This window comes from Phytophthora parasitica (genome assembly GCF_000247585.1).
Source record: "Phytophthora parasitica INRA-310 unplaced genomic scaffold supercont2.58, whole genome shotgun sequence".
Lineage (NCBI taxonomy): Eukaryota > Oomycota > Peronosporomycetes > Peronosporales > Peronosporaceae > Phytophthora > Phytophthora nicotianae.
In genome coordinates this window covers 233,499-259,273 of record NW_008649044.1, presented here as the reverse complement: position 1 = coordinate 259,273, position 25,775 = coordinate 233,499, and the positions used below count along the sequence as shown (strand labels likewise).

The window sequence follows — 25,775 nt, the reverse complement described above, 5'->3', positions numbered from 1 at the left end:
ACACGAATAAGCTGGCGCGTGGAGTTATCGCCAGGTAACGACATTTACGAATGTTACTATCGCGGCTGCTGAAACGGCGATGCTCCTGTTTGGTGTCCAAGCGAAAGCGCTTGCAGACTCCTCGAACCCACGAGCGGAACTAAACCTCGGCCGAAATGATCCTGGCCAGTGCGGGATGGCCGAATACGCTGGGTGGAAAACTGGACGTGAGACAGAAGGAATCCAAGCGGGCAAAAGGCTTTCTTGCTCAATCAAGCTCGCAATAGATTTTGATGAGCTAAAACTGCAACAGTTTTAGCAACTGCCGTAATCGAGAAACCTTCCCCTCGTATCGCAGGTTGAAACTGGTCCCATGCAGCTTCAGGATCGCCATCGTCGTGCCCTTGTTTAATGGCCGTCGTTCGCTGGCTGAAACGAGCGACCACACTCTGCTGCTTCGAGCGCGCCGAAAGTAGCTCCGCTCCGTGGTCGACAGCGTGGTTGCACTCCGCCAGCGATGGCCTGTATGGGCGCGATAGAGCGAGTCAAGTCGGAAGGTTTTTGCACCGGAGTAAGACGGGACAAGCCGATATATCCGGCTGCTTTCTCACGAAAAAACATCATTTATCCAGTGTGTATCTCATATACGTATAGAGATCAATTTTCCTTACGAACCCAAAGAAAGATAAAAGCTCAAGCTCAAATCACACTCACATTTACCAAATTACACTTCGCTATACACCTCGTGACCAAATACTAACCTGATTAAACTAAGCACCTTGAAGCATTGCGTATACCTCCAGCATTACTGCACACCGGCCCTTCCGTGCTGCATTCTGTTTCCCACGACACCAGCAACAAGCGCGCGACGGGCACGTCAGCTCAGCCCCAACGCTCTCTGCAGGACTTCTCCACTCGACGAGCCAGTGACTCTCACTCTGCAGCAGCAATGGGCACGCGGCCCGCGAGCGAAGACGGCGGCGGCGGTGGCGTCACCAAGGCCCACAGCCAGGCCTCCAGCTCCAGTGCGAACCCAAGTAACAGCGGAGGCGCGGCTAAGCCCAGCGGCTCAGCTGTCCACCTGCAGCGCCTCAGTAGCAACCAGAACGACCCTGGGCCTCCAACCAGCAGCAAGTCCGCGGGTGCTCCGCATCGTAGGCCTGAGAGCGAGACAAACCTCCACACGTCCTCATCTGTGAGCACAGGCCGCGTCGCCAGCGCCCGCGTGGGCGGCCGTCGACGTGCCGAGACGGACAATCACATGCGTTCGTCACTGCCTCCGACGCTCTCAAGCGACGTGGTGCTGGACCGCCGACTATTGCATAAGTTCGAGCAGGTGAACCAGGAGATCGAGCGCATCGTGCGCGCGTCGCAGATGGACCAGCAGTTTGGCGTTAGTGACGCTGCCAGTGCCAACCAGGTCAAGAACGAGCTACGTCAGGCTAAGAAGAGCTCAGCCCAGATGATCCACGCGCAGAAGGAGCTGCTGGACAAGATGGAGAAGCAGGAACGCGGCGGCTTCCGTCGCGTCTTCACCATCAACAAGGCCGCCAAGATGGCCAAGCTGCGCTCCAAGCTATGCGAAAAACTCAGCGAATCGGTCCTAGTGGACGAGGAACTGCTACGACTCGAGAGACAGAGCACAGCTATGTCAGCCACGACGCTGGGGACGATCACGAGGAACGGCACCGCCGTCGTTAACGTTAGTAACGTGCACGGAGCGGGAGGCAACAACTTTGCCAATACCGGTAATAGCGTCTTCAGTATGAGTGTGACTGGACTAAGCAGCTTGGACGAGGCGCGCGATGTCAGCGGCAGCGAGAGCAGTGGCCCCATACCGACGATGAGGATGAGTTCAGGCTGGGAAGATGCACAGGAAGAGCTGCTGATGCTCGAGCGAGAGAAGGAAGATATCCTCAACAACCTGTTCCAGACTGTGGACATGCCTGCTGTGCTGGACTTACACGCTCGTATTGCGAGTTTTTCCAGCGAGATCAAGGCCGTGGCAAGTGTCAAGAAGCAGGCAGACCGTGTCGAGGAAATGTACCGCAAGGCTCTACATTTGCTACGTGTGGCGCTAGCTGCAGTCGTGTCACCGAACTACTCCGGTAGTATCCGGGAATTCGCTCTCAATTCGTATCCATTGGCTGTGGAGGCAGGACATCTCATTGAACAGGCGTGTCACGTGATCCAACCCGAAGCACGACGCAAATATGAGGCCTTTGCCTCTGAATTGACCCACGTACGACCGCCCAAGTTCCCACAGCCAGTCTCGGACTTTGCTCGACGCTCACGGACACATTACGACCCGCACAGCGCGCTCTCGATCGAAGGGATGCGTAACCTGCACGCGGCTGAAAATGTCCTCATTTTGTTGCAGCGACTGGTGATCCAGAAGCTGGAGGGCATCGAGAAGTGGCAGGCGAAGCTGACTAAGGACCAAGAGGCCGCTGAAAGCGCTCACGCACAGATGGAGACCAGACTGCAGGAACAGGTGGCTGTACTCGCTCGTTCCGTGTCGGTCTGAGTGACTTGTGTAGCCCTGTTCTGTGGAGAAATGATGCGTTGTGCTTTTTGGCTTTTGATATACATAGCGGAGAGCGAGAGAGAAATGAGAAGGTCGGCCTTCTGAGGACATTTTCGATGGCAGAAAGTGAGGGATCTAGGTGGAAAGTTGGTGTCGGAGTCACGGGCTCGTTTAAAACGGGTAGCGGAGGTCGAGTAGCGGCGCGTCAATATATTTATTCGCCGCTGTTTCAATGAGTGGCTCGTTTTGGCATTTGATGACAGGTTGCAGTCAAGCTGGAAAGATACACTCAATTCCGCTGGGATCTGCTTAGGATAAAGGCTGTTTAGCCAACGAGAGGGCAGTAGCTCGAACCAGACGCCTTTTCATCAAGATCTCGAGCATTTCTTTATTTTAGCGAAGGTGTCGTGCGCGATCAAACGTTACAAGGCTGGCTTCATGCAAGTTATCTAACCGTTGGCGACTAAGTCATGTCATCGTTGCTGTCAGATTCGGTGGGAAATCTTTTGGATCCTAAACGCTCTAGCATTGCTAGTAGCAACCAACCAAATAGAAACAAAAGCCACAACTCTCCGGAGTTTGCTTAAAGACGATCAAATCGAAGTTGCTCGAACGAGAGCCCACCTCTCCAGCCCTACCGCCGGATACACTCGTTCTTGCAGCCAAGTTTGCGCTATAATTGATGGAAAGAAGCACTATGAGCTACTAGTACATTTACTAGTAATACAGGTCTCCAAAATGCTCTAAAACTGCATTGCTTGTTACGGATTATCCAGTCTCTCTGGTTCGTCGTCTGTGAGTGATCCGTCGGTGAGCGAGTTGCTGTCCTTCTTAAACATGAACGAGTCCTTCCACCTCCTTTGAGGTGGCGACGAGTCTGCCATCCCGCGACACATGACGCAATCGCACTGCTGGGTCTTATCCTGCAGCACCACATACGGAGACACCTCGATGTACTTGAAGTAGTTCTGGAACTCTATAGTAGCATATGCATACATTAGCATTGCACATTTAACAGGTTACAGCAATTTGAAGCAACATACCAGCATAGTCGAGCTTCCAGCGGATGGAACAGCAGCCACGCTCGCACATCCAGAGCTTCGTGTCGTCCTTGGGGCGGTAACCAGCACAGCCGTTGGGTTTGTATGGTCGGCGAATTGGCTGGTGGGAGGAAATACCGATGTCAACAGAAGACAGGAGAATGGTGCTGCGTCAACACGGTACCTGGTGCCCCCAGGCGTCGTAGTACTCGAGACTGCTAGAGTTAGCACAAGAGCTCTGGCAGACTCCCATGATAGCTGAGGTGACGTGTGTAGGAGCTGTCAAGTCGGAAAATGGGGACGTTTTCGGCGTCGCAGTACGTGTACTATATCGTGGCTTATGTTCGAAATTTCATTCGTTCACTAGGATCTTTACACCGAGCGCTCCTTCGCAGGTCGTCCTTCTTCTCCGTACATGTATCGCCAACGATAGTAAACGGCGAAGGACACACTAACGAGTAACGGTTGAGATACAGATTCATGATTCAACTCGGGAATTCAGGAAGACCATCTGCGCTGTCTGGAGCAATTGCACATTGCTTCTCCGTGAGTGTCAAGCCCCTCATAGAGCAGCGCATGACTGCAACTTCATGGATGAAGAGCAGCTGGGACATACCGTTGAGCTTGAGTTGAAGCAATTGTTGTATCTTGGGCGCATTTCCTTCATTTTGACCAATCCACGACTAGGTACAACGGTGGGATTGGTCGAAAATATTTGCATTATCACTTTGCGGCATCATGATGGAGCAGCGCGCAGCGGCGAGCGTCCGTGCTTCCATGGACTTTAACGGGCCGCTCAACGCGTTGTCTACGTCTCCAAACAATCGTTTGATCGCAGTGGGCGGTAGAGATGGTGTGTTATTCGCGTGCTCTCTCTCTGTCTATTGTCACAATCGCTCACTTTTCTAATTAGTGCTCAAGGTCGTGGCACTAGAAGCCTCGGGCTTCACGGAAAAGCGAAACCTGCGCGTAGTGGGTAAACCCAGTCTAAACTTCAGCACCAATGACATCCGCTGGCACCCACGTACGTCTCTGTGGCTGAAATCGACGGCGTTGTATTAGTATTGACACACATTAATGATCAGACTCGGACTATTTACTGGCCACGGCGGCCACAAATGGCGCCGTGGTGATCTGGAACTTAGAACGTGACGGATATAAGCATGTTCAAGGTAGGAAGGTTGAAGGAGACGTCGTGAAGACTCGTGATTCTAATATTTATCGTTTTTGTTTCTAGAGCGAGTGTTGAACGGGCATCGACGTGCGGTTAACCGCATTTGCTGGCACACGTCGGACTGGAACGTGCTAATCAGTGGGTCGCAGGACGGCACTGTAAAACTCTGGGTAAGATGTTTAAATTAGTATATACGTTAAGAGAAAGCGTACTCATGTTGATGGTTGCAGGATAAGCGTGGTGGGAAGGTTGTGTCTACATACCAACCAAAGTCAGAGAGTGTGCGTGATGTGCGAGCCAGTCCGTTCCACCCCAACAAGTTTGCCGCTGCGTTTGAGAATGGTATTGTGCAAGTGTGGGATATGCGCAAGAACTCGCAGCCAGAACTCAAGTTCACGGCGCACAAGGGCTTAGTTTTGAGTATTGACTGGCATCCGACGGATGCCAATGTCTTGGCTTCTGGTGGCCGTGATCGCTATGTGAAAATCTGGGAGTTGGGGGATGTCCGACAGCCGAAACAAACGATCCAGACCATTGCGAGCGTGGGGCGTGTAGCCTGGCGACCAACTTGTGTCACGCATATCGCTACGAGCGCCTCGCTTATGGACAATAGCATTCACGTGTGGGATACCAAGCGGCCATTCATCCCAGTCGCGTCCATGAAAGGCCATTCGGACATTGCATCGGGCATTTCGTGGATGGATACACCCGTGTCCCCGAATTTTGGGCAACCAGAGATTCCTGGAGACTGGGAAGGCCACGACTACTGGCAGCATATGCTAGCGTGCTCGAAGGATGGCACTCTAAAGTTACATTCGCTTGCTGACTCATTCAAACCACATCAGTCACTACCGACCACAACACTTGCGCTCAACTCTAAAGGACAAGTCGCATTTTCCCACGACTACATTGGTACGATTTGCTCTTTTTTTATTATTTTTATGAGAAGAATTATGCTTATGTATTTATTGTAGATCGATCGTGTGCTTCCCTGAAGATTCATCGTCACTTTAGTTTGGGTAGTTCGCTCTTTACAGTTGGGGGAGTATCGTCGTCATCTCCAAGTCTCGGTCCGTTAACTGGTGATCGAAAGTCTGGTGGTGGCCCACTCACAATGTCGTTAAGCCCTTATCACGGCAGCGTCGAAAGCCCAGACGATACTATTACTGGAGCAACTCAAGAGCAGCCTTCGCGCACTGCGTCTTGGTCGTTCAGTGGATCACAGCAGCCTCCTCTAGCGCCCAAGGGATTGAACAGATCAGCGGGTAGTAGTGCGAACTTAACAAGTTTATCGAGTGGAGCATCGTCCACGGGGACGGGTTATAAGTCAGCAGGGGGAAGCAGCAGCCTCAACGCTGTAAGCGGCATGGGATCAGGTGGAATCGCCCGAGGATCAGGCCCAGCGTCGTCCTCTCAGCCGAACATGTTATCGTTGCAGGGGAACAGCACTGCGGGAGGAGCAAACGTGCACTCGGACGGGAACTTTGTGTCTGTATCGAACGCATCAGCTTCGTTGGCGTCTGCATCGCCTGGAACTCCAATGATGTCCGGCTCAGCGGTACCTCGTGCGCTAGTGGCGCTTGTGACAATGCAGAACGTAAACAACTCGCACCAACTCGAGAAAATCTTCCTGGGCGATGAGAGCGAGTACGTGCAAGCAGGGAAACAAGTTGAAGCCATGCGCGCACAATTCGAGCAAGGCCAGTACTTGAAAGAGTCTTTCGGGTTTGATGAGCACACGTTCCGGTTCTTGGCTAAGCACTACATGCTATTCCCCGAAGGCGCCAGCAAGAACAGTAATGGAGGTGGTGGTGATAAGGGTGGAGTTAGCTTCGCGCAAATGTGTGCGCATAACGCTTTGGCCGCATTTGTCACCGGAAATTCGCACTTGTGTCAGATGTGGCGCATCTTGGAAGTTCTGTATGCGAACGAAGAAGCAGATATTGCAAAAGTTAAGCGGAGTGGAGGTAAATTGAAGACCAACGAACATTATACTGCCGAAGATGGTCAAGATCGAGATCTGGACGACGAAAACCGCGAGCGTTCTCCAAGTGACAGCAACCACGACGACCAAGTGGATGGTTTTGTGCAGAGAGACGACAGGCACGACAGCGAAGAGTTTAGTCATGATGGACACAGTCACGCGACTCACGGTCATAACGCGAGCGAGACGACTATGTTACTGGAGCAACTCGACCATGTCAATCCGCAAGCGATGGAAGGATTCGATCCGTATCCGTATGATCATACTGGAAGACACGCAAACGAGATCGGACGAGAAGCTGGAGATCGCAATGGAACGTCTGGAGTGGCCAACGTACGCGGGAATTCATCGATGATCATGAATGGGAGTGCCGTCATGGGGGATCTAGGCCATCTACGTGATGATGTGCTGAAGGAAGTACTGGAGTATTACACGGAGATCGGAGATTTACAGTCGTGTGTTGCCATCACGGTTGTCGTGGGGAAAGTGACTAGTGTTGAGAAAGTCATGGGGAAGGCGTGGCTGCAGCACATTTACATGCACTACATCGATCTGCTTCATCAGCTGCAGATCTACACGACGGCAAACGAACTGGTCGCAAATTGCTCGGACCAATCCATTCGACAGATGAATATGGTATGTTGTAAAAGTTGCTTATGGTGTGACTGCAATGACGATACTGATCTGTGCTTTGTAGAAATCCACGAGCGTCTACTTCAATTGTGCAAGATGCTCCAAACCTCTCGAGTCGTCTGGCCCCAGCGACCTTGGTGTACCAATCTCGCTTTGTACAAGTTGCAGCAACACTGCCACATTATGCTCCATCTGGTACGTCACCTTTAAGCATATGAGCAAAAGATGTAGGTGTTCACTTATTCTTTTGTTTGTTTGTAGTCAACTACCAGTACGGGGTCTCTATGTCTGGTGTCCTGTATGTGCACATGGCGGCCACTTGGATCACCTAACGGAATGGTTTGCTCACGAGACAGTTTGTCCGACCGGATGCTCACACCACTGCTCGTTAAATCTTGTCGACGCTGGGATGAGAAATTAATTCGCCTGGTTGTTATTAATTGCTGTGGAAATACCACACAGCGATCGAGACACAAATGATCGCCGTTGTGGAAATTAGCACACACACTTTGCCGTCAAAGAAGCTCGTAGTTGCGTCAAACAGCGCGGTCGAGTTTGAAGCTGACATGTTCGTTTCCGCTCTATCTAGCGGTCTTTCCGGCCCAAGAAGTCTGCCAAAAGGAGTGTTCTGCAACCAACTTCGCATGGCTAGCCTAGCCATTGCGAATCGGATTGCTAACTGAGTTTCTGTTGCTCCACCTGAGAGCTCCAACACGCGATCATAATATCGTTGCGCACGTTCCAGATTAACTCCTACACCGTCGCCAAACTCGTACATTTGACCAACATTAAAGGCTCCAACAGCGACACCCTCAGCACTTGCCCGACTGTACCACCGCAGCGCAACCTTTGGATCCTTACGCATTCCAGCAAGTCCGTAGTAGTGATAATCTCCGATTCGCACGAGGGTTTCTCTGTCGCCGTTTTCAGTATTCGCCAATAGCAAGTACTTCAGTGCTCTGCGTTCACTCGCTATGTTCCCTAGTTGCAACAGACGTTGGTCGTAGAGGAAGGCTAAATTGCTGGTTGCTACAGGATATCCAAGCTCGCGAGCTTCATGGTACGCAACAACAGCGCGTTCATACTCTCCATTAGTGTATAGATCGAACCCCTTCCTCACTACACGCCCCCATTGTCCTCCATCACACGCTGCCTTCAAATATTCTACTGCTCTTTCACTATTACGTGGCACTACTCCAGACACTCCAAGCATCAGAATCTTTCCCATTTCAAAGATGGCATCGAAGTGTCCAAATTCTCTCGCTGCCATGTCATAGAATTCCATGGCACGACTGACGTTTACACTTGTACCAAGGCCCTTGGCATGGCAATATCCAGCGTTAAAGATACTGTCGCCGTCTTCTTTGTTTAATGCAGCACGTTCAAAATACTCGAGAGCAAGTGTCTTGTTCTCAGGGACGCCACCACTACCGTGGAAGTGGATGAATCCTAAACCATTCAGTGCTCGAGTATGATTCTTCTCTGAAGCTTGTTCGTACCATTTGATAGCGGTGACATTGTCTTGAGCTGTTCCTTCACCTTTCAAAAGCATACCTGCCACAGCTGATTGCGCGTTTACATTACCAGCTTGAGCTGCTCGATTAAAATAGTTGTATGCTTGTGTATGGTCACGTGGGACCCCATGAGCACCCCAATAATACAGATCCCCCATTGCTGCCATCGCCTCAACATCACCATTATCTGCGCGTACCTTTTGGAATTGAATCAACTCGTCATCGTCGCCTCGTTCACCCACAGTAATATCTCTCTCGAAAGAGTCAAACAATCGCGTCATCTCGTGCAGTGGCTGCTTTCCAAGTTGATGAAACGCGTTTGCCGCTTCCACCGCCGCATGATAATAGTGATACGCTGCTATCTCCACATCAGAAGCGCGATATCGACGCCCCAGCATAGCAAACGCATCTTTTTCACCACTAGCTGCAGCAAAATGGATTAGCCCATTTGTCAACAAGTCGAGTTGTAATGTATCTGTGTTAATAACTGCAAGCAGGAGCGCAAGAGATTTTCCAGCACTGTAGATTTCACCATTAAAAGCTTTAGCGAGATATTTTTCCGCAAGTGTCCAGTTTTGACTAATGGATTCTGGTGCTGGGCAATGATGAAGAGCTGAAGATGATCCAAACAAATATGCCTCGCCAACACCACGACAGGCAGCTGGGTGCTCCAGGTCTGCAGCTTCCAGTAAGAGATCCCATCCATCCGGATCGCATGAATCCAACGCTGCGGCGGATTTTTCAAACGTAGTCGCTTGAATTTCTTCAAAACGGGAATTATCATAACCTTCATCACTGGTTACCACGGTATCATTTTCTCCATAATCGAAGCACTGGGACAAGTAAGATATTTGCATTGTCGCTTTTTTCATTTCTTCATCGAAGTATGAATTATCACTGCAGTCCGCGTAGTTATTGTGATGGTGCCTTCCCGAGAAGTAGAGCTGACGATGTTCTTCTGACGAGATAGGAACGGGGAATGCTCTCAAGTTGCTGGTAAATCCTTTCATTCCATCCGTCCACGGTCCCTTGCCAATATGCAACGGACCAGTGTTCGCAACTACAGATTCATGGATACGCACCTCTGCATCTAGCAATCCGTTGACATAAAATGAATACGAGTAATCCCAGCTTTTAGCTGTTTTATTTTGTGAACATGCTCCGTATGCGGCACTTTGAGAACAGTTCACGAATGTAAATCCCATGTGAATCCATTCATTTAGAGGAAGCTCGTTGCGACTATCCAGTCCAATGTCAGTGCTGGTATTTGTGCTTACCCGCAGCACCAGCCGACGCTCGTCTGGTTTCCACCACGCTGATGGTGTTCGCTGCTGATTCTCGCCGTCTCCATTGAAGAACAAAGTTCGAAAACTACCCGTAGAATCTTCTGTCAAAAACACCCAAAAGCTTAGGCTCCAGGAGCCTGGCATCTCCATCTGAATTAAATCGTGCGGCAATACAAACCCTTCATCTCCACCATGCGTCATCACCCCATCGATTGCAAAACTTGGATGCGTATCACTCGACACCTCGCCCAACAAGCTCTTCCCATTTGCTACTGCAGCTCGCGTTGGATCCAGTACAATAAACGATGCATCACAAGGCATAACTGTGACCTCAGGTGACCAGAACGCCACCTCATCCAGACCAGACACATGAATTGCATATATCCCGGGCGGCTCAACTCGTAAACTCTGTAAACCTTCGTACCACGCCTTTCGCACATTTCTTTCCTTCCCCACTGCAACAGACAGACTTGTATGCAGTAACCCTTGCATTAACTCTCCCACTGGCTTCACTTTTTCATTATCAATGTCCTTAATCCGAATCACCAGCACTCGGCCGTCATCTGACCATATTCCTTCTAATTCATCGCCAATATATTCTGTAAAGCTCACAAATCGATCAATCTCCTCCTTGGAGCTCGCACCAGGTCGGTTTGTGGGCTGTTCGAACTCCAACACTATGGAATGGTCTTTCTGCAAGGGAAATCCGTCCTCGTTCTCCCCATCGACATCCGGTAGACGAATACCTACCAGCTTCGGGGTGCAAAATTCCGGATCAAAATTACATTCCAGCCCTTCTTCTATCTGTTTCTCTCCCTCTTCAGCAGTTTCTTCTCTCTCTTCCTCCTGCTCGAACTCTTCTCTGCTCAACTGCGTCACTTTCAGTGGCCCGGAAGCCACGACAGCGTCTTTTACCGACCCTTCTGCATCTTTGGCCACTAATTGCCATTGAAAATTGTCATGATTCTTGTATTGAAAAGCTGGAAATCTTACTCCGAAGTGGAAAACATCGAGTGCGCACACCGACGTCGACGCTACGGCATTCCAGCGGGAGGACGGAGAGCCCGTAAACCACACGACGTCTTCCACTATTGGTAATGCCTCGCAATGGCCCAGATATGCTGCTATGACGCCCAGGGCGACGCGGCTTCTAGGCATGATTCCGCAATTTCTAAAATGTACACTTCAACAAAAATACAGCATTCAGATTGGTAGAAAAACAATTTTTAAGTATCCAATGAAAATGTCCGAATTCAGTTTGAGAGGCATGGCACTGGTGACGGAAGTGCGGCTGCGCAGCCGCAAGTCGCAAGCGAACGAGGAGGTAGAATTGCTAACTGTAATGACTGGAGGTGCATTGCTGATGTGTGGTGGTTATTGCGGTGTGCTTTTTACGTGTTGGTAGCCTCGGAAAGGCAAGAAAAGCAAGAAAAACAAACGTCGACGCCTAGCAAACGGTGGCGCGGTTGAGGATGGAGATGAAGAAGACCCATGCGCGGATATGTATAGGGCTGCACAAGATCAGTTAGAGCAGGAGATGAAGATAGCAGGAATGGAGGGTACTTTACCACTGAGTTTTGGTGGCAGATCGGGCTCTAAGACGTCGAGGAAGCGCAAGAGATCACTGGAGGAAGAGGAGGAGCAATTTCCAGACGAGGAAGAGACCGGGGAAGTGGATGGTGAAGAGAGCAACAGTGTTGTGAACGCTGGGCAACAAGAAGATGGAAGTGAAGAGGGAATTGCTGTTGATGGGGAGGAGCAAGTTGCAGAGGAGGAGGCTCCGAAAATGGAGACGACGATTGTCGACAAGGTTCGCGTCGTGTACGACTCAGATGGAGAAGTGGCGGAGCGTGTCATCGAGAAGGTTGAGGTGGTTGGAGAAGCTAAATCTCAGGAGCAGACTATCCGTGATATCGAACATAAGAACTCAACTGGAAAGAAGAAGAAAAACAAGTATCCAGGTAGGTACTGGCTCTTGCTGCGAGAGAGCTTATTGAGTTCTTACTCACGTAATCTTCTGTGGATGTGTTGCAGTTCCAAAGGACGTTGTTAAGTTCTACCTGCAAAGACATACTCTTTTCGAGAAGTTTGAAGATGGCATCCAGCTGGACCACGAAAGTTGGTACTCGGTACGTCGTACTCTGCTACTATACATTATTGTACCAGTAGCTGACATACTGCATACAGGTGACACCTCAAGTAATTGCTGAGCATATATCAAAGCGTCTTGCCTGTGATGTCGTGGTTGATCCTTTCTCAGGTTGCGGCGGGAACGTGATCCAGCTAGCGATGACGTGCAAGCAGGTTATTGCGATCGACATTGACCCTGAAAAGATCCGCATGGCAAAACACAATGCTGCGATTTATGGTGTCGCGGACAAGATCGAGTTTATCGTTGGCAACTCGATTGATATCCTGCCAAACGTCAAGGCTGATGCAGTGTTCTTATCTCCGCCATGGGGAGGCGTGAAGTACAGTCGAAAGCACTTCAGCTTGGAAGAAATGCTTGTGAAAGGCGTCTCGGGGTTGGACCTGTTTGCCAAGGCTCGTCAAGTAACAAGGAATATTGCATACTACCTCCCGAGGGGTACACCCACCAAGGACTTAGAGGCATTAACGCCTGGTGAACCCGTGGAGTGCGAGAAGATTTTCCTGAACAAGCAGCTGAAGGTCGTGACTGCTTACTATGGCGACTTGGTTAAGCAAGCCGAACATCCTGCGTTGCTAAATGGACAGAAGGAAGAAATATAAACGTCTAAGCAGTGGATTTGTTATCACCCTAAGACGCCCAAACGTTCATGCAAACTTTACTGTACAGGCGCTGTGTTTGCAGACTTAGAACGGATCCTTGGGAAGCTCCAGCAGTCCGTACTCCTTCTTGTACATCTCAGCCATGGTGTTATAGGCCAACATGTCACCCGCACGAATCATGTTCCCTGCACGACACACAGTATGCCAGCTTCAGTACCTAAGCCCACCTCTCTAGTCATCATCACAGTGCTCACTCACCGGCGTCGCAGTTGAGGGGCGAGTCTGCCGCTGGGTCCGACAGCAACGAGATCACAGCCAAGCACGCAGCCTAGGCATATCCACACATTAGTGAGTCTCACAGACGTGCAGAATAGCAACACGTTGCTCACCCTCAAAGTCCACGCGGGAGACCACTCGCGCTTAAGTATGTCCAGGCAGATGCTGCCATCCTGCAGCGATTGACATAACACAGAAGAAGGTTAATCAGAAACTGCAACCCCACTTGTGACCATTTTAACTCCGCGTTACTACTAGTAGTTACTGTTTCCAGTTACCTTGAAGTGCACATTGGGGTGGAAGATTTTGGTGATGAACTTCATCTTCGGCGGTTCCATGGGGTAAAGCGGTGTGGTTTGGATAGCCAGCTCGAAGCAGCGGTCCTCAAACGGGGTGTCTTTGGGGCCGCGGATATAGGCCTTCCAGCGCATGATGGTGTCCTCCTCCGGGTACAGCACCATGTCCTCCTCCGGGTTCTTCTTGAGCTCCTGCAGCTCCTTGCGGAGGCGCTTCACGTTCGTGTTCATTTTCGCTCGATTTCGCAAATGGGCATTGCAATTATAAAAGGTGATTATCAAATAAATTTCCTTGCAAAAATACTCAAATTATTATTACCGGTATACCGGAAATATAAGATAGGCGAAAAGTCGCAGCCTTCACAAACAAAGCATGAGTCGCGGAGACAACCAGCTCCCGAGCATTTGCTTCGATGATGATTGTCAAGTGCGCGTGCTAGACAAGGAGAACATCACACACACGCAGGAGCTCGAGCAAGAGAGCAACCAATTTGCTACAAGTACGTGTCTGCCTTCCCAATCTGAAATGGTCGAATCTAAAACTTGCTGCACGTCATACAGAGCTTGAAGAGTTCCATGCGATCGTCAAGGGCGTACTAGAGGTGATGGAGGGACAAGCAAAACGCATTGAGCGTGAGAAGCTGAAGGTATGACAGCCATAAATGGATTTATCGACGTTGGCGGAGAAGCTAAGAGCCTAGTGGCAAATGACAGGCAATCGGCCAACGCAACCGAGTGGACAGCGAGGTAGAGAATCGGAATCGCCAGAAGCAAATGCTAGAGCTACTGATCAAGGAGAAGAAGACCGAACTGGAACGGTACGTTGGAGCGATGGGTTGGCCGGACTGTAACTTTGTTTGCTAATTCTTGCTTTGCAAAATGGCTCTCCGAATTAAACAGATACAACTTGCAGTATCAATCGCTTACGAAGATAGCCGACGAGCAGCAACTGCTCATGGACAAACTGAGCAACAATGAGGCGTAGCGTGGCGATGAATTTGACGCAACCTACAAAGCGGCATTGTTAGCGTAGCGAGAGTAACGTTGATCTAGCAACAATCACCACAGAAATGATATATTCAAAATTTGAATGTATTTTATGAGTCACTTCTTTTACCCAACGCAATTCAAATCGATACCGGTAGTCTGATCGCTTTTTGAAATGTTCCCACGTGCAATTTGCTAGGACGATGAACCAGGAACGTTTCGTGTTGAAAAGTTTCTTACTGCAAATAATAAGGCTAAAATACTACCGGTTGCGTGCTTGTACTACGCCCCATCACACACAGCAAGCCAAAGAAAGCTAACTGGCGATAAGAAAAATAAGCTGCATGCAGCTCGAAGAAGCGGAGAAGACACCAAAGAGGCTTATGTGCGCTCGCCGCGGATGCGTCGGGCCAGCTGGATGTCCTTCGGCATGATGGTCACACGCTTGGCGTGAATGGCGCACAGGTTCGTGTCCTCGAACAGACCCACGAGGTAGGCCTCCGAAGCCTCCTGAAGAGCCAGGATGGCCGTGGACTGGAAACGCAGGTCCGTCTTGTAGTCCTGCGCGATTTCACGCACCAGGCGCTGGAACGGCAGCTTGCGGATGAGCAGGTCCGTCGACTTCTGGTACTTGCGGATCTCACGCAGCGCGACCGTACCGGGACGGTAGCGGTGAGGCTTCTTGACACCACCGGCGGTGGGCGCCGACTTGCGAGCGGCCTTGGTGGCCAACTGCTTACGCGGGGCCTTGCCACCGGTGGACTTGCGGGCTGTCTGCTTGGTACGGGCCATGGCGCTCTAAAGGTTGCAGTTGCTTGTTTCTTGTTGCTCTTGTTGCTTGTTCTTGGTCTTGAGCTTGGAAAAGCGGAAATGAATCGACCGCAGATTGAAAAGAAAAGAAAAAAACGAGAGCGCGTCGCCAGCGCAGGAACGCAGTATACAAAGCGCAAGTGGTTCGGCAAAGGTGGTGTTCAAGAGGGGGAGATGACGCCTTTCGGAGGCTGGCGAACCCTTCAGGATTGTACTTGGATTTCGTATGTCGAACTCCTTGGGCGTGATTCGGGCCGGGCGGGGCGACGTCTCCGCCGACCATAACCAAACGAAGCTTTTTCCTCCCCTTGTCGCGGCTTCGTGTCTCTGGGCCACTCGCTCGCGCTGGCTCCCCCATCCCAGGCCGTCGGGCGAGCGTGAACTTAATATATAGGGTTTTGTATGGGCTGTCTTGGCCCCACCAGCCACATCAACAGCTTCATTCAAAAATCGGAAGGTAGCGTCGAGTTTGACTTGCTTAAAGTATGCTAGCGTCACCGTCGTTACGTTCGACCCTTTCCACCAATCAGCGACCACCCTTACCCTGTTGCGCACATAGGAAAGGCCATACTGCACACGAATTTCAAGTTTCCCATTCTGCACACGAATTTCAAGCGAGTGCTAGAGTCCTGCTGCTTTCACTGCTAGGAGGAGCAGCTCCCGAGTTGAATCGCAGAAGCCAGTGAGCAATCCAGGTGTACTGATGGTGTTTGAATACTGCTATTGTAGGGTACCATACTTATAATACAGCGATCTAATCGGCCACGAATTCGGACGAAGAATCTCCAGGAAATCGCTTCTTGGCACAAAACATCGATCAAACGCCAGCGAACGAACTGGCTACCGTGATGATGTTGACGTACATGAAGTGTTGAGTGTTGTGGGCGGATTCGACGCTGCTAAAACCTCTCTTGAAAAAAAAATTTGAGCGCCAACAGCTGCGTTCCTATATCGATTGCCACGTTTTGGTAAGTACATGCTGCTGCTGGTATTCGCAGCAGAACATGCTTCGCCAGCATAGGACTCCACTTTGGAAATAGCCCTTTCGTTTGCCACTGGCATTTTCGCTGCGATGTGCTTGTTGACTTTGCGCCAAGTCTGTGCACACCACAGCTGGTGAAGTGGACAGTTGATGGACAATCACGACCAGTACTCCCAAATTGGGAGTCCCAATTCAGCTTCAACTCAGCGATGGCGCGTCACTGTCTCATGTGACCCACACCACCCATTCATCTTCATCATCCGCTTGCAAAGCAATGGACTTCGAAGCACTGGCGGCGGAATGCCGCAGTGCTGCCTTCCGGTACGCTTCTCTGGCGAATGACTTCGCAACATAACTACCTTTCTCAAATGTGCCGACACTTTTTTGCGCCTCTTTATCTTTTGCATTGAGCTTAACTTGTTGTAATGCGATGCTAACTGCATTAGAGAATCGTTGGCTGCATCACCAGTATGGACACAGGCCGCTGAGACGATCGCTGACTATGTGCAGCAGCTAAAGACACAGATTTTGTCCGCGGAAACTGTTGTGACTACTGGGGACGATGCGGAGGACGCAGGTGCCGCGGTTGAGGACGACGACGGATTGGGCTATACATTCCGCGTGAATGGCAAGAATCCGACTGCCGAATCTCTGCAGGAAGACTTCTCGCCACCCAAGCCTGTTGTGGCTAATATCGCCCGCGCTTCTAGTCAAGTTGGAGCTGTGACAGCGGCGTTCCGCTTCTTGCGCAATGCTTGCGCTGCGTGCAGTGCCAACCAGGATGCGTGCCGGGATGCCGGACTTATCAAACTGGTAGGGCTTTAGTGCTTGAGTGTCGGTTGCGAGTGGGTTATAAAGCAGCCCTGACGAAGTGATCGTGTTATGTAGGCGCATGACGTTGTGGTAAATTGCTGTCTGTGGGCGGACGTCGAGGACGAGACATTGAAAGGGTAAGTTGCTACTGTTTCCAGCTTGTGAACGGACATTTAGTAAAAGAGTATTGGCTATTGCATTGATACTAACCTTTTGTACATGCTGAACGCAGTCGTGTTGTACTTCTAGCCCAAGTCGCGCTCCAGTTTTGCGTTAATGCAGTCACCAGTAACACGACCAGCCAGGCGACAGCATGGGAGCTGTTCTTCCCCGACGATTTTCAGGTGCGTGACTGGGATGCCTAATGACTACTGCTACTGAGCAATACACTGACTTTTGTATGAACAGAAAATACTGGTGGAGTGCCACGAGTATCGTAAAGTGGTTGCTTTTGCTGTGGCGCTGATCCTCAATTGCGTCAACTCAAATAGCACCGATGGCTCTGAAATCGAGGAAGTTTCCGCTCGTCGTGTCGACCTGGTATGCAAAAAAAGTTGGCAGGCCTCATCGATGAGAAATATTTACTCTGTTTTTGTTATGGTGTTTTTTTTTTTTAGATATGCGCTCGCAATTTGGTGATCACGATTCTCCATCGCTGCATGGCAAAGCCTCCGAAGTTAGAGTCTAATGCGTCGTTATCAAGTGAACTGCGCATCGATGATGAGGACCCCGCGTTCGAGTGGATCTGTACGTTGTTTGGAGTGCTGTTCCGCGACAGTCGCGCCAAAGACCTTTACAACGCTGTGGGTGCGCACATGCTGAGCAAACTTTGGTCTCGAGTGACTCCGGAGCAACTGATTCTGCTACGGATGTTCACGATGTGGGCTGTCTCGTCACCCAAGACATCGCTGCCAGCAACCATTCAAGAAGAGACTAGCAAAAATCAGCCACTTCCCGAAGGAACGTTTGAGTTTGTGAAGAGTACGTGGGCGTATATCATCACTGTCGGTGATGAAGACAGACCGGAAGAAGTGGACGAGATCAGGAAGAAAGTGTGGTGTGAACTTGAAAACGAAGCCAAACTGATGCTGCTCGATGTACTTGGAGAGTTGACAGTTGGTAACACCAGAATTAACGCCGAGGGGGCTCGAGAAGTACTACTGTCACTGCTTCAGGAGCTGCAGCGTGTCTGGGAGCTTGGGCGCCAGAGCACTACAACTAGAAACACTAGGGCTGCGGGTTCGACGATGCAGACACAAGCAACCGGGGAGCCGTTCGGGTACAGGTCTGGCTTGATCCGCGTCATCGGCAACCTGAGCTTCCGGCATACAGACCACCAGGATCTCGTACGTGAGGAAGGTTACCTACCTTTGTTTTTGAACCACTGTAACATTGACGAGACAAACCCAATGATCCGAGAATGGTCATTGGTCGCTCTTCGCAATCTGTGTGAGGGCAACGAAGCCAACCAATCGTATATCAACGCTCTGCGGCCACAAGGAATGGATGCAGCCTCGAATGCTGCGCTTGACAAAGCAAAGATGCAAGCGGATATTGGGGTAGATGGTAAAGTCAAATTGACGAACAAGGAGGAGTAATGTGGTGACGCATAGAACTCTCCAGTTATCGCTTTACTTGTACCACTTACTCATTCTTCGCGGCTTATTGTTTAAGCGGTTTCCAGAAATCTCTTTCTTGATTCGTGCTGTCTGTAACTGTAAGCACGCTGTTTGCAATCGAATGGATGCGACTTTATTCGATGGGTCTAGTTGCAAACTCTTTTCGAAATCCTTGATCGCGGCAGAAACCTTTTCCAGTCCCAAGAGAGCATTTGCGTACCCGAACAGCAACGCAGCAATCTGCTTATGGTCGGCTGGATCCACTAAAGCCAAACACTCATCATAAGCTGTCATTGCCTTCTCGTATTGGTCTAGTCGCAGCCATTCGTCAGCTTTCTCCCGATAAGCAAGCAGAGTCACCAATTGATCGCAATAACTCTGCAATGGTTTGGCGGAGGTTATCTCGTTGTGTTGTGTAGTGAACACTTCAGCAATCCAAATTGCCTGCCTGTAAAACCCCACATAGGTCAGCGCTTGTGCATGTATCAGTGTCAACTCGCCATCCTCTCCTGAAAAGGGTGAATATTCCAAAAACCTCGTCACCAGGGCGAACTGACGCTGCTTCATCAAACATTGTGCCAGGGAAATTGCCAGCTCAACGGAGAACGGGGCTTCGCGGATTAAAGTCCAGAAATCCTTGCTAAGAGAGGATAGCACGTGAGCTGGTGCCTCATGACGTCCAAAGAGTTCTTTGGTGCGATCCAGGGAGGATTGAAATGCCACACAGTCGAGAAGCAGTTTCTTTGCCGATCTGGCGGCACATCGTAGCGCTTGGCTGTCGTCATCTTCGAAGGGAGCTGTTTCTGCTAGAGGCACTTTGAGGTTACGTCGAGTCACTTCGAAACACTTTCCTAATGTTGAGCGAGCCTGTGCGACGTCGCCGATGAGCTTCCAACCGTTTGCTAGTGCCGTGAGTTCTCGACAATACTCAACAAAATCTATAGAGGGAAATTGAATGTCACCACACTCGCCGATGAAGCTGAGTAGATTTTGCCATGCAACCAGAAAGCCGGGAAACCATCTCAAAGGTGTTCGGGATTCCAGGATCTTCGTCAATATTCGTGTACGAAGTGCTTGCATTTCTAAAATGGCTGACGACAAGTCATAGTCTCCCAAGCAGTATTTAAAACGTCTAGTTAGTTCCTCTAACTCTTGATCTGCTTGGTTAGTCTCGTTTCTCTCTTGCTGCATATCAGGCCGTAGTCCTAGCGCTGAAAATTGCTTTTCCATTGATTCTTCGGAGACTACCCGGAACATTCGCTGGTCGCCGCTCCACTCGACGTAGACACCACCTTCCATCGTCGATCTAGCATAATCGGAAATATGCTCTCCAGTAGCACTGGCCATTCTGGCCCCGTCGATTGCGAATGAGTCGTCGCTACAACAAACACTAATTATAATGGAGTGGAGGAACATATTCGTCTTAGATCACACCTTTTTCGCCATTTTAACTGTGCCGTCTTCCACAAAACTGCATCATCGCATTTTCTAGAGTCGTGTTTAGTTATGCATCCGTTCTCTGCGCCCGCAGAGCATCATGATAAACAACGCCGATCAAACCAGACTGTATTCGAACGGTTCTCCGTTTGATTGTTGCTGCACCGTCGATCCAGCAGATTGTGTGCTCCTAGTTGCAGGGTTCTGGTGCCCGAGCTCCAACACACGCTGGAGGCAGGCAGGGGAAAAATCAATTTGCATCGATTTCTGATTACGCTCTTTTACAGTTTACATGACAGTTAGCTTGTCGAATGCAATTGAGTATTGCAATCCGTGGGGCTCATGCAATTGGGCATTGCAATCTAAAATTGTAATACTTCACTTCAACGTCATTTCACATATAAAGCTCACTACACTCTACTTCTAGATACTATGTCTTCAAGGTTTTATCGCTTCTTTAGCCCTGCTAATTGTAGCAGGTGTAGCGTTGGCTGAGCATTGGAGCTGATGGAGTTCGTAGGCACCCGCTGATGAATTAGGATAGCAACGACTTCTGTAGATCAATGTTGCAGTTGAGTATTGCAGATTCCACTCCAATTGGGTATTGCAATATCTAGCTTTCATGCAATTGCTCCTTTTGATTGCAACACATTTCCGGCGGGTAAATCAATCCCTTGCCTGGCTGGAGCGTTGACCCCGATGCCACAGGCACAAATATCTTAAACGATCTTTCCATCAAAATTGGAGGGAAGCGCCCAGCGCTGGAAGAGCAATTAGCACAACTGGGTTTCTCCTAGAAGGGCTTATGCTACTTAAGCTAAGCCATTGCAACACTAGTCGGTATCATCTAGCATGTGTCCACAGGAGTAACACAGCGGCGATTAACTAAAGGGTAAGCATTGCATTACAACAAGTTAAGCTCAATGCAAAAGATAAAGAGGCGCAAAAAAGTGTCGGCACATTTGAGAAAGGTAGTTATGTTGCGAAGTCATTCGCTAGAGAAGCGTACCGGAAGGCAGCACTGCGGCATTCCGCCGCCAGTGCTTCGAAGTCCATTGCTTTGCAAGCGGGTGATGAAGATGAATGGGTGGTGTGGGTCACATGAGACAGTGACGCGCCATCGCTGAGTTGAAGCTGAATTGGGACTCCCAATTTGGGAGTACTGGTCGTGATTGTCCATCAACTGTCCACTTCACCAGCTGTGGTGTGCACAGACTTGGCGCAAAGTCAACAAGCACATCGCAGCGAAAATGCCAGTGGCAAACGAAAGGGCTATTTCCAAAGTGGAGTCCTATGCTGGCGAAGCATGTTCTGCTGCGAATACCAGCAGCAGCATGTACTTACCAAAACGTGGCAATCGATATAGGAACGCAGCTGTTGGCGCTCAATTTTTTTTTTCAAGAGAGGTTTTAGCAGCGTCGAATCCGCCCACAACACTCAACACTTCATGTACGTCAACATCATCACGGTAGCCAGTTCGTTCGCTGGCGTTTGATCGATGTTTTGTGCCAAGAAGCGATTTCCTGGAGATTCTTCGTCCGAATTCGTGGCCGATTAGATCGCTGTATTATAAGTATGGTACCCTACAATAGCAGTATTCAAACACCATCAGTACACCTGGATTGCTCACTGGCTTCTGCTATTCAACTCGGGAGCTGCTCCTCCTAGCAGTGAAAGCAGCAGGACTCTAGCACTCGCTTGAAATTCGTGTGCAGTATGGGAAACTTGAAATTCGTGTGCAGTATGGCCTTTCCTATGTGCGCAACAGGGTAAGGGTGGTCGCTGATTGGTGGAAAGGGTCGAACGTAACGACGGTGACGCTAGCATACTTTAAGCAAGTCAAACTCGACGCTACCTTCCGATTTTTGAATGAAGCTGTTGATATGTGGCTGGTGGGGCCAAGACAGCCCATACAAAACCCTATATATTAAGTTCACGCTCGCCCGACGGCCTGGGATGGGGGAGCCAGCGCGAGCGAGTGGCCCAGAGACACGAAGCCGCGACAAGGGGAGGAAAAAGCTTGGTTTGGTTATGGTTGGCGGAGACGTCGCCCCGCCCGGCCCGAATCACGCCCAAGGAGTTCGACATACGAAATCCAAGTACAATCCTGAAGGGTTCGCCAGCCTCCGAAAGGCGTCATCTCCCCCTCTTGAACACCACCTTTGCCGAACCACTTGCGCTTTGTATACTGCGTTCCTGCGCTGGCGACGCGCTCTCGTTTTTTTCTTTTCTTTTCAATCTGCGGTCGATTCATTTCCGCTTTTCCAAGCTCAAGACCAAGAACAAGCAACAAGAGCAACAAGAAACAAGCAACTGCAACCTTTAGAGCGCCATGGCCCGTACCAAGCAGACAGCCCGCAAGTCCACCGGTGGCAAGGCCCCGCGTAAGCAGTTGGCCACCAAGGCCGCTCGCAAGTCGGCGCCCACCGCCGGTGGTGTCAAGAAGCCTCACCGCTACCGTCCCGGTACGGTCGCGCTGCGTGAGATCCGCAAGTACCAGAAGTCGACGGACCTGCTGATCCGCAAGCTGCCGTTCCAGCGCCTGGTGCGTGAAATCGCGCAGGACTACAAGACGGACCTGCGTTTCCAGTCCACGGCCATCCTGGCTCTTCAGGAGGCTTCGGAGGCCTACCTCGTGGGTCTGTTCGAGGACACGAACCTGTGCGCCATTCACGCCAAGCGTGTGACCATCATGCCGAAGGACATCCAGCTGGCCCGACGCATCCGCGGCGAGCGCACATAAGCCTCTTCCTTGGCCAAGTTTCTTCTTGCGTGAAGCAAAGCTAATTCACATTAATTATGATATTTTGCCGAAGACTTTTTCTTTGAATTCTATAGAATGTGTTCTTGTAAGAGGTGGTAGAGAGAGAGATGTACAACTCGGGAGCAAAATCTGGTTCGCATACTCTTGCGCCTCAATTCAAATGTCGGTCGAGTCGAACACAAGTGCTAGACTGAATCCTCTATCGAACCGGCGGAGGAGATCATGCAAACTCTTCTACATGTAAACTAAAGCAAGATCTAAGGAGTGTACTACGTGCGCGAATCACCAAATATCACGGACGTAGCGGTGCTGCGTTCCCAGTTCTCGCAGCTTCAGTTCGGCATCTTCCTGAGATAGCCCCGCACGCTCTGTCAAAATCCCAACGAGAGCAGCGTGAACATCCTTAGCCATTGCCATGCCATCGCCGCAGACAAACACGTAGCCGTCCGATCCCAATAGGATATCAGCCACTAGCTCCACATTGTCGCGCAAGTCGTGCTGGACGTAGTGCTTCTCATCCTGATCGCGAGAAAAAGCAATGAATAGCTGCCTCAACGCGCCATTCGAGGCGTATTCCTGCATCTGCTCCTTGAACAGCCAGTCCTCACTCTGTCGTCGACATCCGAAGAACAGGTACGCATCACCTCGAGTTACGGACGCATCTTTGGCTTCGTAGTAGCGATGCTGTAAAAATCCCATGAACGGGGCAACTCCAGTACCCGGTCCAATAAGCACCATCGGTGACTGAGAGTTTTCAGGGAGGTGGAAGTCCTGCGTGCCACGCAAGAAGATTGGGATCTTGATGGTTATAGAGGCAGCTACACTGGCGCCAATCAACGGCTGACAGATCTTGTTCAGCCAGTTCGTGCAGAGTCCGCGGCGACGGAGGCCGTGCTCGCCCACTGCGTACTCTACGACAGTGAACGCCACGGACAGCCGAGTGGGATCAACCAGCGGCGATGTCGCAATCGAGTAATACCGCGGCATTAACTGCGGTATCAGAGTCAATAAGTGGTCGAGTGGGGGTTTGCAGGACGGGAAGAAATGTAGGATCTCCGCGAAGTTGAGATGCTGCTCCGTGATGAACTCCTGTACATCACATACCAAGGGATTGTCAGAAATAAAAGCACCGCAATAGCTTTACGGATAGACGTTCTTACCGTATACTTGTCTGCGCCAGTCTTGCTGCTCAAAAGCAGCATACGCGCACGTTCTTCCTCGTCCGTGCAATACGTCGCAAGAGCACGAACTGCTGCTTTCTTTGGTGAGCTCAGGATGTCGACGTAGTGTAAGAAGACGTCACGGACGCTGCACGGCGTAGGGAAGTGAATCGAAGTGTTCTTCCGCTTTGCTGCACGTCCGTTAGTGGCGGCGACCGGTTCAGCTGAGAAAACCTCATCACCGCTGACTCCCAAGCGTGCCAGTAGAGCATCCACATCCTCCGTTCGGTTGGGGCACTTGATTCCGATCGAGTCACCAGGAACATACTGAATACCAGAGCCACTGACGTCGATATCAAGACGAAGAACCTTTCTCTCGGCGTGTGGGGCGGTAAGATACTCAGCACCAATCAATGAAGCCATGAACGGGTTCGTCGAGCTAATTTCCTTATCATCTTCATCGGTAGTTGACGTGTGAATTGGTTTCTGCCGCTCTTCATCACCCAGGAAATGCACACTCAGAAGCGAATGTTGTAGACGTGGGAGGTCCTCAGGAACCTCAGTCGGAGTGTCCAGGGGGCCGAACATCTTCTCGTACGAAATAAGGTTGTCCAAGATGTACGGCGTGTTCACAGTGGTCGATGTCGACGACGTTTTCTCAGTAGTCAGTGAGTTACCACCATTTGCAGTGCTTTCCTTGATATCCGAAACTGAGGTAACAACATCAGCGGTGACCTCTATCACACCATTTGCTTTGTCAAATGCCTCCCATAGTCCATTGAGCCATGGCTCCACACTGTCCTCAAGTCCCATCGCTTCGTCAGCTGCACCTACTCACAAATGGCATTATCGTAAGACGACATACGACGAAACGTATGACTCTAAGGAGTGGGATGGCAACGGCACATACCGAACTCGTAGAAGCTCTGCGCTCCCAACTCTCGCATGCGCTTCTCAATGCTCTTGCCCATAAAACTACATCAATAAAACCCAAAGTGTCAGCCCACACGTACTCCTCTGCCACTCCATCCTGTCTCACCAGAACTTGTCGTAGTTGGTGTCTCCAAGTCCCAATACCGTGTACCGCAGCTTGGCAAGCATGTCCTCGGGTTGCGTTCGGCGCTTCACATAGCGCCAAAACTTGCCGCAGTTGTCAGGCGGGTCGCCGTTGCCTGTTGTGGAGCACACGATGACCACGAAGTGTCCGTCGCGCGTCTCAACTTTGCTCTGTTATCAAGCAGCAATACTCAGCACCAGCACCACTGTAGCACTAAAGAGTAAGAAACCAAAACGCACTTTCTGAAACTCATTGAGCGGGTGTAGCTCTGCATCCAATTGCTTCTCCAGGGCCTCGTCGTAAATGCGCTGCGGAATTTGCCAATATCATAAAAATATTAATTTAACGACACAAATGCGCGAACATAGAAGCAGAGTGCAGCACTGAACCTGGGCAATGGACTCGGCACAGCCGGTCTGTGAGCCGTAGAAGACGGAGACCGCGCGGGAGGCCATGGCGGAAGTGCGTGGCAGCTGATGTGAGCTCTTCGTTGGCCACAGATTTTTTTCCAAATACATTTGAAGTAACGATTAAGTAGAATTAAAATGACATGAAGTAACGATGAGCAGCAGCATACAAAACCTATATCCCTTGAAAATATACTAGGCTTATCTATCAGCGGTAAAAAAACACGGTACTGGCATACACTACCGACGGTCCGTATATACTACCGGTCAAAATAAACC

At 50.4% G+C, this 25,775-nt stretch overlaps 13 protein-coding genes across 28 annotated transcripts; 6 read left to right on the top strand and 7 right to left on the bottom strand.

Annotated features, from left to right (window-relative positions):
- Positions 1-3: 3 nt before the first annotated feature.
- On the top strand, positions 4-3,260 carry PPTG_16581 (hypothetical protein). Its single transcript, XM_008914152.1, has one exon. The coding sequence runs from the start codon at positions 929-931 to the stop codon at positions 2,504-2,506; it is 1,578 nt and encodes a 525-aa protein (XP_008912400.1). The 5' UTR covers positions 4-928; the 3' UTR covers positions 2,507-3,260.
- Positions 3,084-4,209, bottom strand: PPTG_16580 (hypothetical protein). The gene is made up of 3 exons (XM_008914151.1): positions 3,731-4,209; positions 3,550-3,667; positions 3,084-3,482 (listed from the first exon to the last, which is right to left on the bottom strand). The coding sequence occupies exons 1-3, from the start codon at positions 3,797-3,799 to the stop codon at positions 3,268-3,270; spliced, it is 402 nt and encodes a 133-aa protein (XP_008912399.1). The 5' UTR covers positions 3,800-4,209; the 3' UTR covers positions 3,084-3,267.
- Positions 4,210-4,260: 51 nt separating this feature from the next.
- PPTG_16579 lies at positions 4,261-8,489 on the top strand. 2 transcript variants are annotated; one of them, XM_008914150.1, is made up of 8 exons: positions 4,261-4,399; positions 4,460-4,570; positions 4,632-4,718; positions 4,784-4,890; positions 4,951-5,632; positions 5,695-7,340; positions 7,402-7,532; positions 7,599-8,489. In XM_008914150.1, exons 1-8 carry the CDS (start codon positions 4,285-4,287, stop codon positions 7,756-7,758), a joined length of 3,039 nt encoding a protein of 1,012 aa, XP_008912398.1. In that variant the 5' UTR covers positions 4,261-4,284; the 3' UTR covers positions 7,759-8,489. The 2 variants fall into 2 exon arrangements, with proteins under 2 accessions (XP_008912398.1, XP_008912397.1); XM_008914149.1 differs by having other exon boundaries at positions 4,271-4,399; positions 7,402-7,960.
- PPTG_16578 (hypothetical protein) lies at positions 5,587-11,303 on the bottom strand. The gene has a single exon (XM_008914148.1). The coding sequence runs from the start codon at positions 11,293-11,295 to the stop codon at positions 7,774-7,776; it is 3,522 nt and encodes a 1,173-aa protein (XP_008912396.1). The 5' UTR covers positions 11,296-11,303; the 3' UTR covers positions 5,587-7,773.
- Positions 11,304-11,378: 75 nt separating this feature from the next.
- PPTG_16577 (hypothetical protein) lies at positions 11,379-12,974 on the top strand (the record flags this gene model as incomplete). Its single annotated transcript, XM_008914147.1, has 4 exons — positions 11,379-11,461; positions 11,543-12,098; positions 12,172-12,266; positions 12,325-12,974. Coding segments are annotated over 4 exons (1,298 nt in total), but the record flags the coding sequence as incomplete, so codon positions are not given.
- On the bottom strand, positions 12,810-13,722 carry PPTG_16576 (hypothetical protein). 3 transcript variants are annotated; one of them, XM_008914144.1, is made up of 4 exons: positions 13,443-13,722; positions 13,278-13,337; positions 13,147-13,216; positions 12,810-13,073 (listed from the first exon to the last, which is right to left on the bottom strand). In XM_008914144.1, the coding sequence occupies exons 1-4, from the start codon at positions 13,689-13,691 to the stop codon at positions 12,973-12,975; spliced, it is 480 nt and encodes a 159-aa protein (XP_008912392.1). In that variant the 5' UTR covers positions 13,692-13,722; the 3' UTR covers positions 12,810-12,972. The 3 variants fall into 3 exon arrangements, with proteins under 3 accessions (XP_008912392.1, XP_008912394.1, XP_008912393.1); XM_008914146.1 differs by having other exon boundaries at positions 12,810-13,216; XM_008914145.1 differs by having other exon boundaries at positions 12,810-13,337.
- Positions 13,723-13,794: 72 nt separating this feature from the next.
- PPTG_16575 (hypothetical protein) lies at positions 13,795-14,568 on the top strand. The gene is made up of 4 exons (XM_008914143.1): positions 13,795-13,960; positions 14,022-14,107; positions 14,175-14,278; positions 14,361-14,568. Exons 1-4 carry the CDS (start codon positions 13,834-13,836, stop codon positions 14,443-14,445), a joined length of 402 nt encoding a protein of 133 aa, XP_008912391.1. The 5' UTR covers positions 13,795-13,833; the 3' UTR covers positions 14,446-14,568.
- Positions 14,569-14,828: 260 nt separating this feature from the next.
- Positions 14,829-15,239, bottom strand: PPTG_16574 (histone a; the record flags this gene model as incomplete). The annotated part of the gene is made up of 1 exon (XM_008914142.1): positions 14,829-15,239. One exon carries the CDS (start codon positions 15,237-15,239, stop codon positions 14,829-14,831), a length of 411 nt encoding a protein of 136 aa, XP_008912390.1.
- Positions 15,240-16,452: 1,213 nt separating this feature from the next.
- On the top strand, positions 16,453-18,857 carry PPTG_16573. Of its 2 annotated transcripts, none has more exons than XM_008914140.1 (6): positions 16,453-16,560; positions 16,686-17,052; positions 17,128-17,189; positions 17,285-17,396; positions 17,461-17,592; positions 17,670-18,857. In XM_008914140.1, the coding sequence occupies exons 1-6, from the start codon at positions 16,514-16,516 to the stop codon at positions 18,648-18,650; spliced, it is 1,701 nt and encodes a 566-aa protein (XP_008912388.1). In that variant the 5' UTR covers positions 16,453-16,513; the 3' UTR covers positions 18,651-18,857. The 2 variants fall into 2 exon arrangements, with proteins under 2 accessions (XP_008912388.1, XP_008912389.1); XM_008914141.1 differs by having other exon boundaries at positions 16,453-16,609.
- Positions 18,609-20,018, bottom strand: PPTG_16572 (hypothetical protein; the record flags this gene model as incomplete). Its single annotated transcript, XM_008914139.1, has 1 exon — positions 18,609-20,018. The coding sequence occupies one exon, from the start codon at positions 20,016-20,018 to the stop codon at positions 18,684-18,686; it is 1,335 nt and encodes a 444-aa protein (XP_008912387.1). The 3' UTR covers positions 18,609-18,683.
- A 1,078-nt stretch (positions 20,019-21,096) lies between these two features.
- Positions 21,097-21,288, bottom strand: PPTG_23943 (hypothetical protein; the record flags this gene model as incomplete). The annotated part of the gene is made up of 1 exon (XM_008914138.1): positions 21,097-21,288. The coding sequence occupies one exon, from the start codon at positions 21,286-21,288 to the stop codon at positions 21,097-21,099; it is 192 nt and encodes a 63-aa protein (XP_008912386.1).
- Positions 21,289-22,440: 1,152 nt separating this feature from the next.
- PPTG_16571 (histone a) lies at positions 22,441-22,851 on the top strand (the record flags this gene model as incomplete). Its single annotated transcript, XM_008914137.1, has 1 exon — positions 22,441-22,851. The coding sequence occupies one exon, from the start codon at positions 22,441-22,443 to the stop codon at positions 22,849-22,851; it is 411 nt and encodes a 136-aa protein (XP_008912385.1).
- Positions 22,852-22,898: 47 nt separating this feature from the next.
- On the bottom strand, positions 22,899-25,610 carry PPTG_16570 (hypothetical protein). Of its 12 annotated transcripts, none has more exons than XM_008914125.1 (6): positions 25,479-25,610; positions 25,329-25,397; positions 25,072-25,259; positions 24,943-25,007; positions 24,033-24,862; positions 22,899-23,961 (listed from the first exon to the last, which is right to left on the bottom strand). In XM_008914125.1, exons 1-6 carry the CDS (start codon positions 25,605-25,607, stop codon positions 23,155-23,157), a joined length of 2,088 nt encoding a protein of 695 aa, XP_008912373.1. In that variant the 5' UTR covers positions 25,608-25,610; the 3' UTR covers positions 22,899-23,154. The 12 variants fall into 12 exon arrangements, with proteins under 12 accessions (XP_008912373.1, XP_008912374.1, XP_008912376.1 ...); XM_008914126.1 differs by having other exon boundaries at positions 22,916-23,961; positions 24,033-24,856; XM_008914128.1 differs by having other exon boundaries at positions 22,916-23,961; positions 24,033-24,856; positions 25,329-25,610.
- Between the last annotated feature and the right edge of the window lie 165 nt (positions 25,611-25,775).

Excerpts from the sequence above, each read along its gene's own strand:
- PPTG_16575 (XM_008914143.1), top strand. The coding sequence starts at position 13,834 with ATGAGTCGCGGAGACAACCAGCTCCCGAGCATTTGCTTCGATGATGAT. Across the intron at positions 14,108-14,174 it reads TTGAGCGTGAGAAGCTGAAG|GCAATCGGCCAACGCAACCG; the intron begins GTATGACAGCCA and ends GGCAAATGACAG. Across the intron at positions 14,279-14,360 it reads AAGAAGACCGAACTGGAACG|ATACAACTTGCAGTATCAAT; the intron begins GTACGTTGGAGC and ends CGAATTAAACAG.
- PPTG_16580 (XM_008914151.1), bottom strand. The coding sequence starts at position 3,799 with ATGGGAGTCTGCCAGAGCTCTTGTGCTAACTCTAGCAGTCTCGAGTAC. Across the intron at positions 3,668-3,730 it reads ACGACGCCTGGGGGCACCAG|CCAATTCGCCGACCATACAA; the intron begins GTACCGTGTTGA and ends TCCTCCCACCAG. Across the intron at positions 3,483-3,549 it reads CTGGAAGCTCGACTATGCTG|AGTTCCAGAACTACTTCAAG; the intron begins GTATGTTGCTTC and ends ATGCTACTATAG.
- PPTG_16573 (XM_008914140.1), top strand. The coding sequence starts at position 16,514 with ATGGACTTCGAAGCACTGGCGGCGGAATGCCGCAGTGCTGCCTTCCG. Across the intron at positions 17,053-17,127 it reads ATGCCGGACTTATCAAACTG|GCGCATGACGTTGTGGTAAA; the intron begins GTAGGGCTTTAG and ends CGTGTTATGTAG. Across the intron at positions 17,397-17,460 it reads TCTTCCCCGACGATTTTCAG|AAAATACTGGTGGAGTGCCA; the intron begins GTGCGTGACTGG and ends TTGTATGAACAG.
- PPTG_16578 (XM_008914148.1), bottom strand. The coding sequence starts at position 11,295 with ATGCCTAGAAGCCGCGTCGCCCTGGGCGTCATAGCAGCATATCTGGGC.
- PPTG_16581 (XM_008914152.1), top strand. The coding sequence starts at position 929 with ATGGGCACGCGGCCCGCGAGCGAAGACGGCGGCGGCGGTGGCGTCACC.
- PPTG_16570 (XM_008914125.1), bottom strand. The coding sequence starts at position 25,607 with ATGTATTTGGAAAAAAATCTGTGGCCAACGAAGAGCTCACATCAGCTG. Across the intron at positions 25,398-25,478 it reads GTGCCGAGTCCATTGCCCAG|CGCATTTACGACGAGGCCCT; the intron begins GTTCAGTGCTGC and ends CAAATTCCGCAG. Across the intron at positions 25,260-25,328 it reads CGCTCAATGAGTTTCAGAAA|AGCAAAGTTGAGACGCGCGA; the intron begins GTGCGTTTTGGT and ends GCTTGATAACAG.
- PPTG_16576 (XM_008914144.1), bottom strand. The coding sequence starts at position 13,691 with ATGAACACGAACGTGAAGCGCCTCCGCAAGGAGCTGCAGGAGCTCAAG. Across the intron at positions 13,338-13,442 it reads ACCCCAATGTGCACTTCAAG|GATGGCAGCATCTGCCTGGA; the intron begins GTAACTGGAAAC and ends CAATCGCTGCAG. Across the intron at positions 13,217-13,277 it reads CTCCCGCGTGGACTTTGAGG|GCTGCGTGCTTGGCTGTGAT; the intron begins GTGAGCAACGTG and ends GGATATGCCTAG.
- PPTG_16579 (XM_008914149.1), top strand. The coding sequence starts at position 4,285 with ATGATGGAGCAGCGCGCAGCGGCGAGCGTCCGTGCTTCCATGGACTTT. Across the intron at positions 4,891-4,950 it reads ACGGCACTGTAAAACTCTGG|GATAAGCGTGGTGGGAAGGT; the intron begins GTAAGATGTTTA and ends TGATGGTTGCAG. Across the intron at positions 7,341-7,401 it reads CCATTCGACAGATGAATATG|AAATCCACGAGCGTCTACTT; the intron begins GTATGTTGTAAA and ends TGTGCTTTGTAG.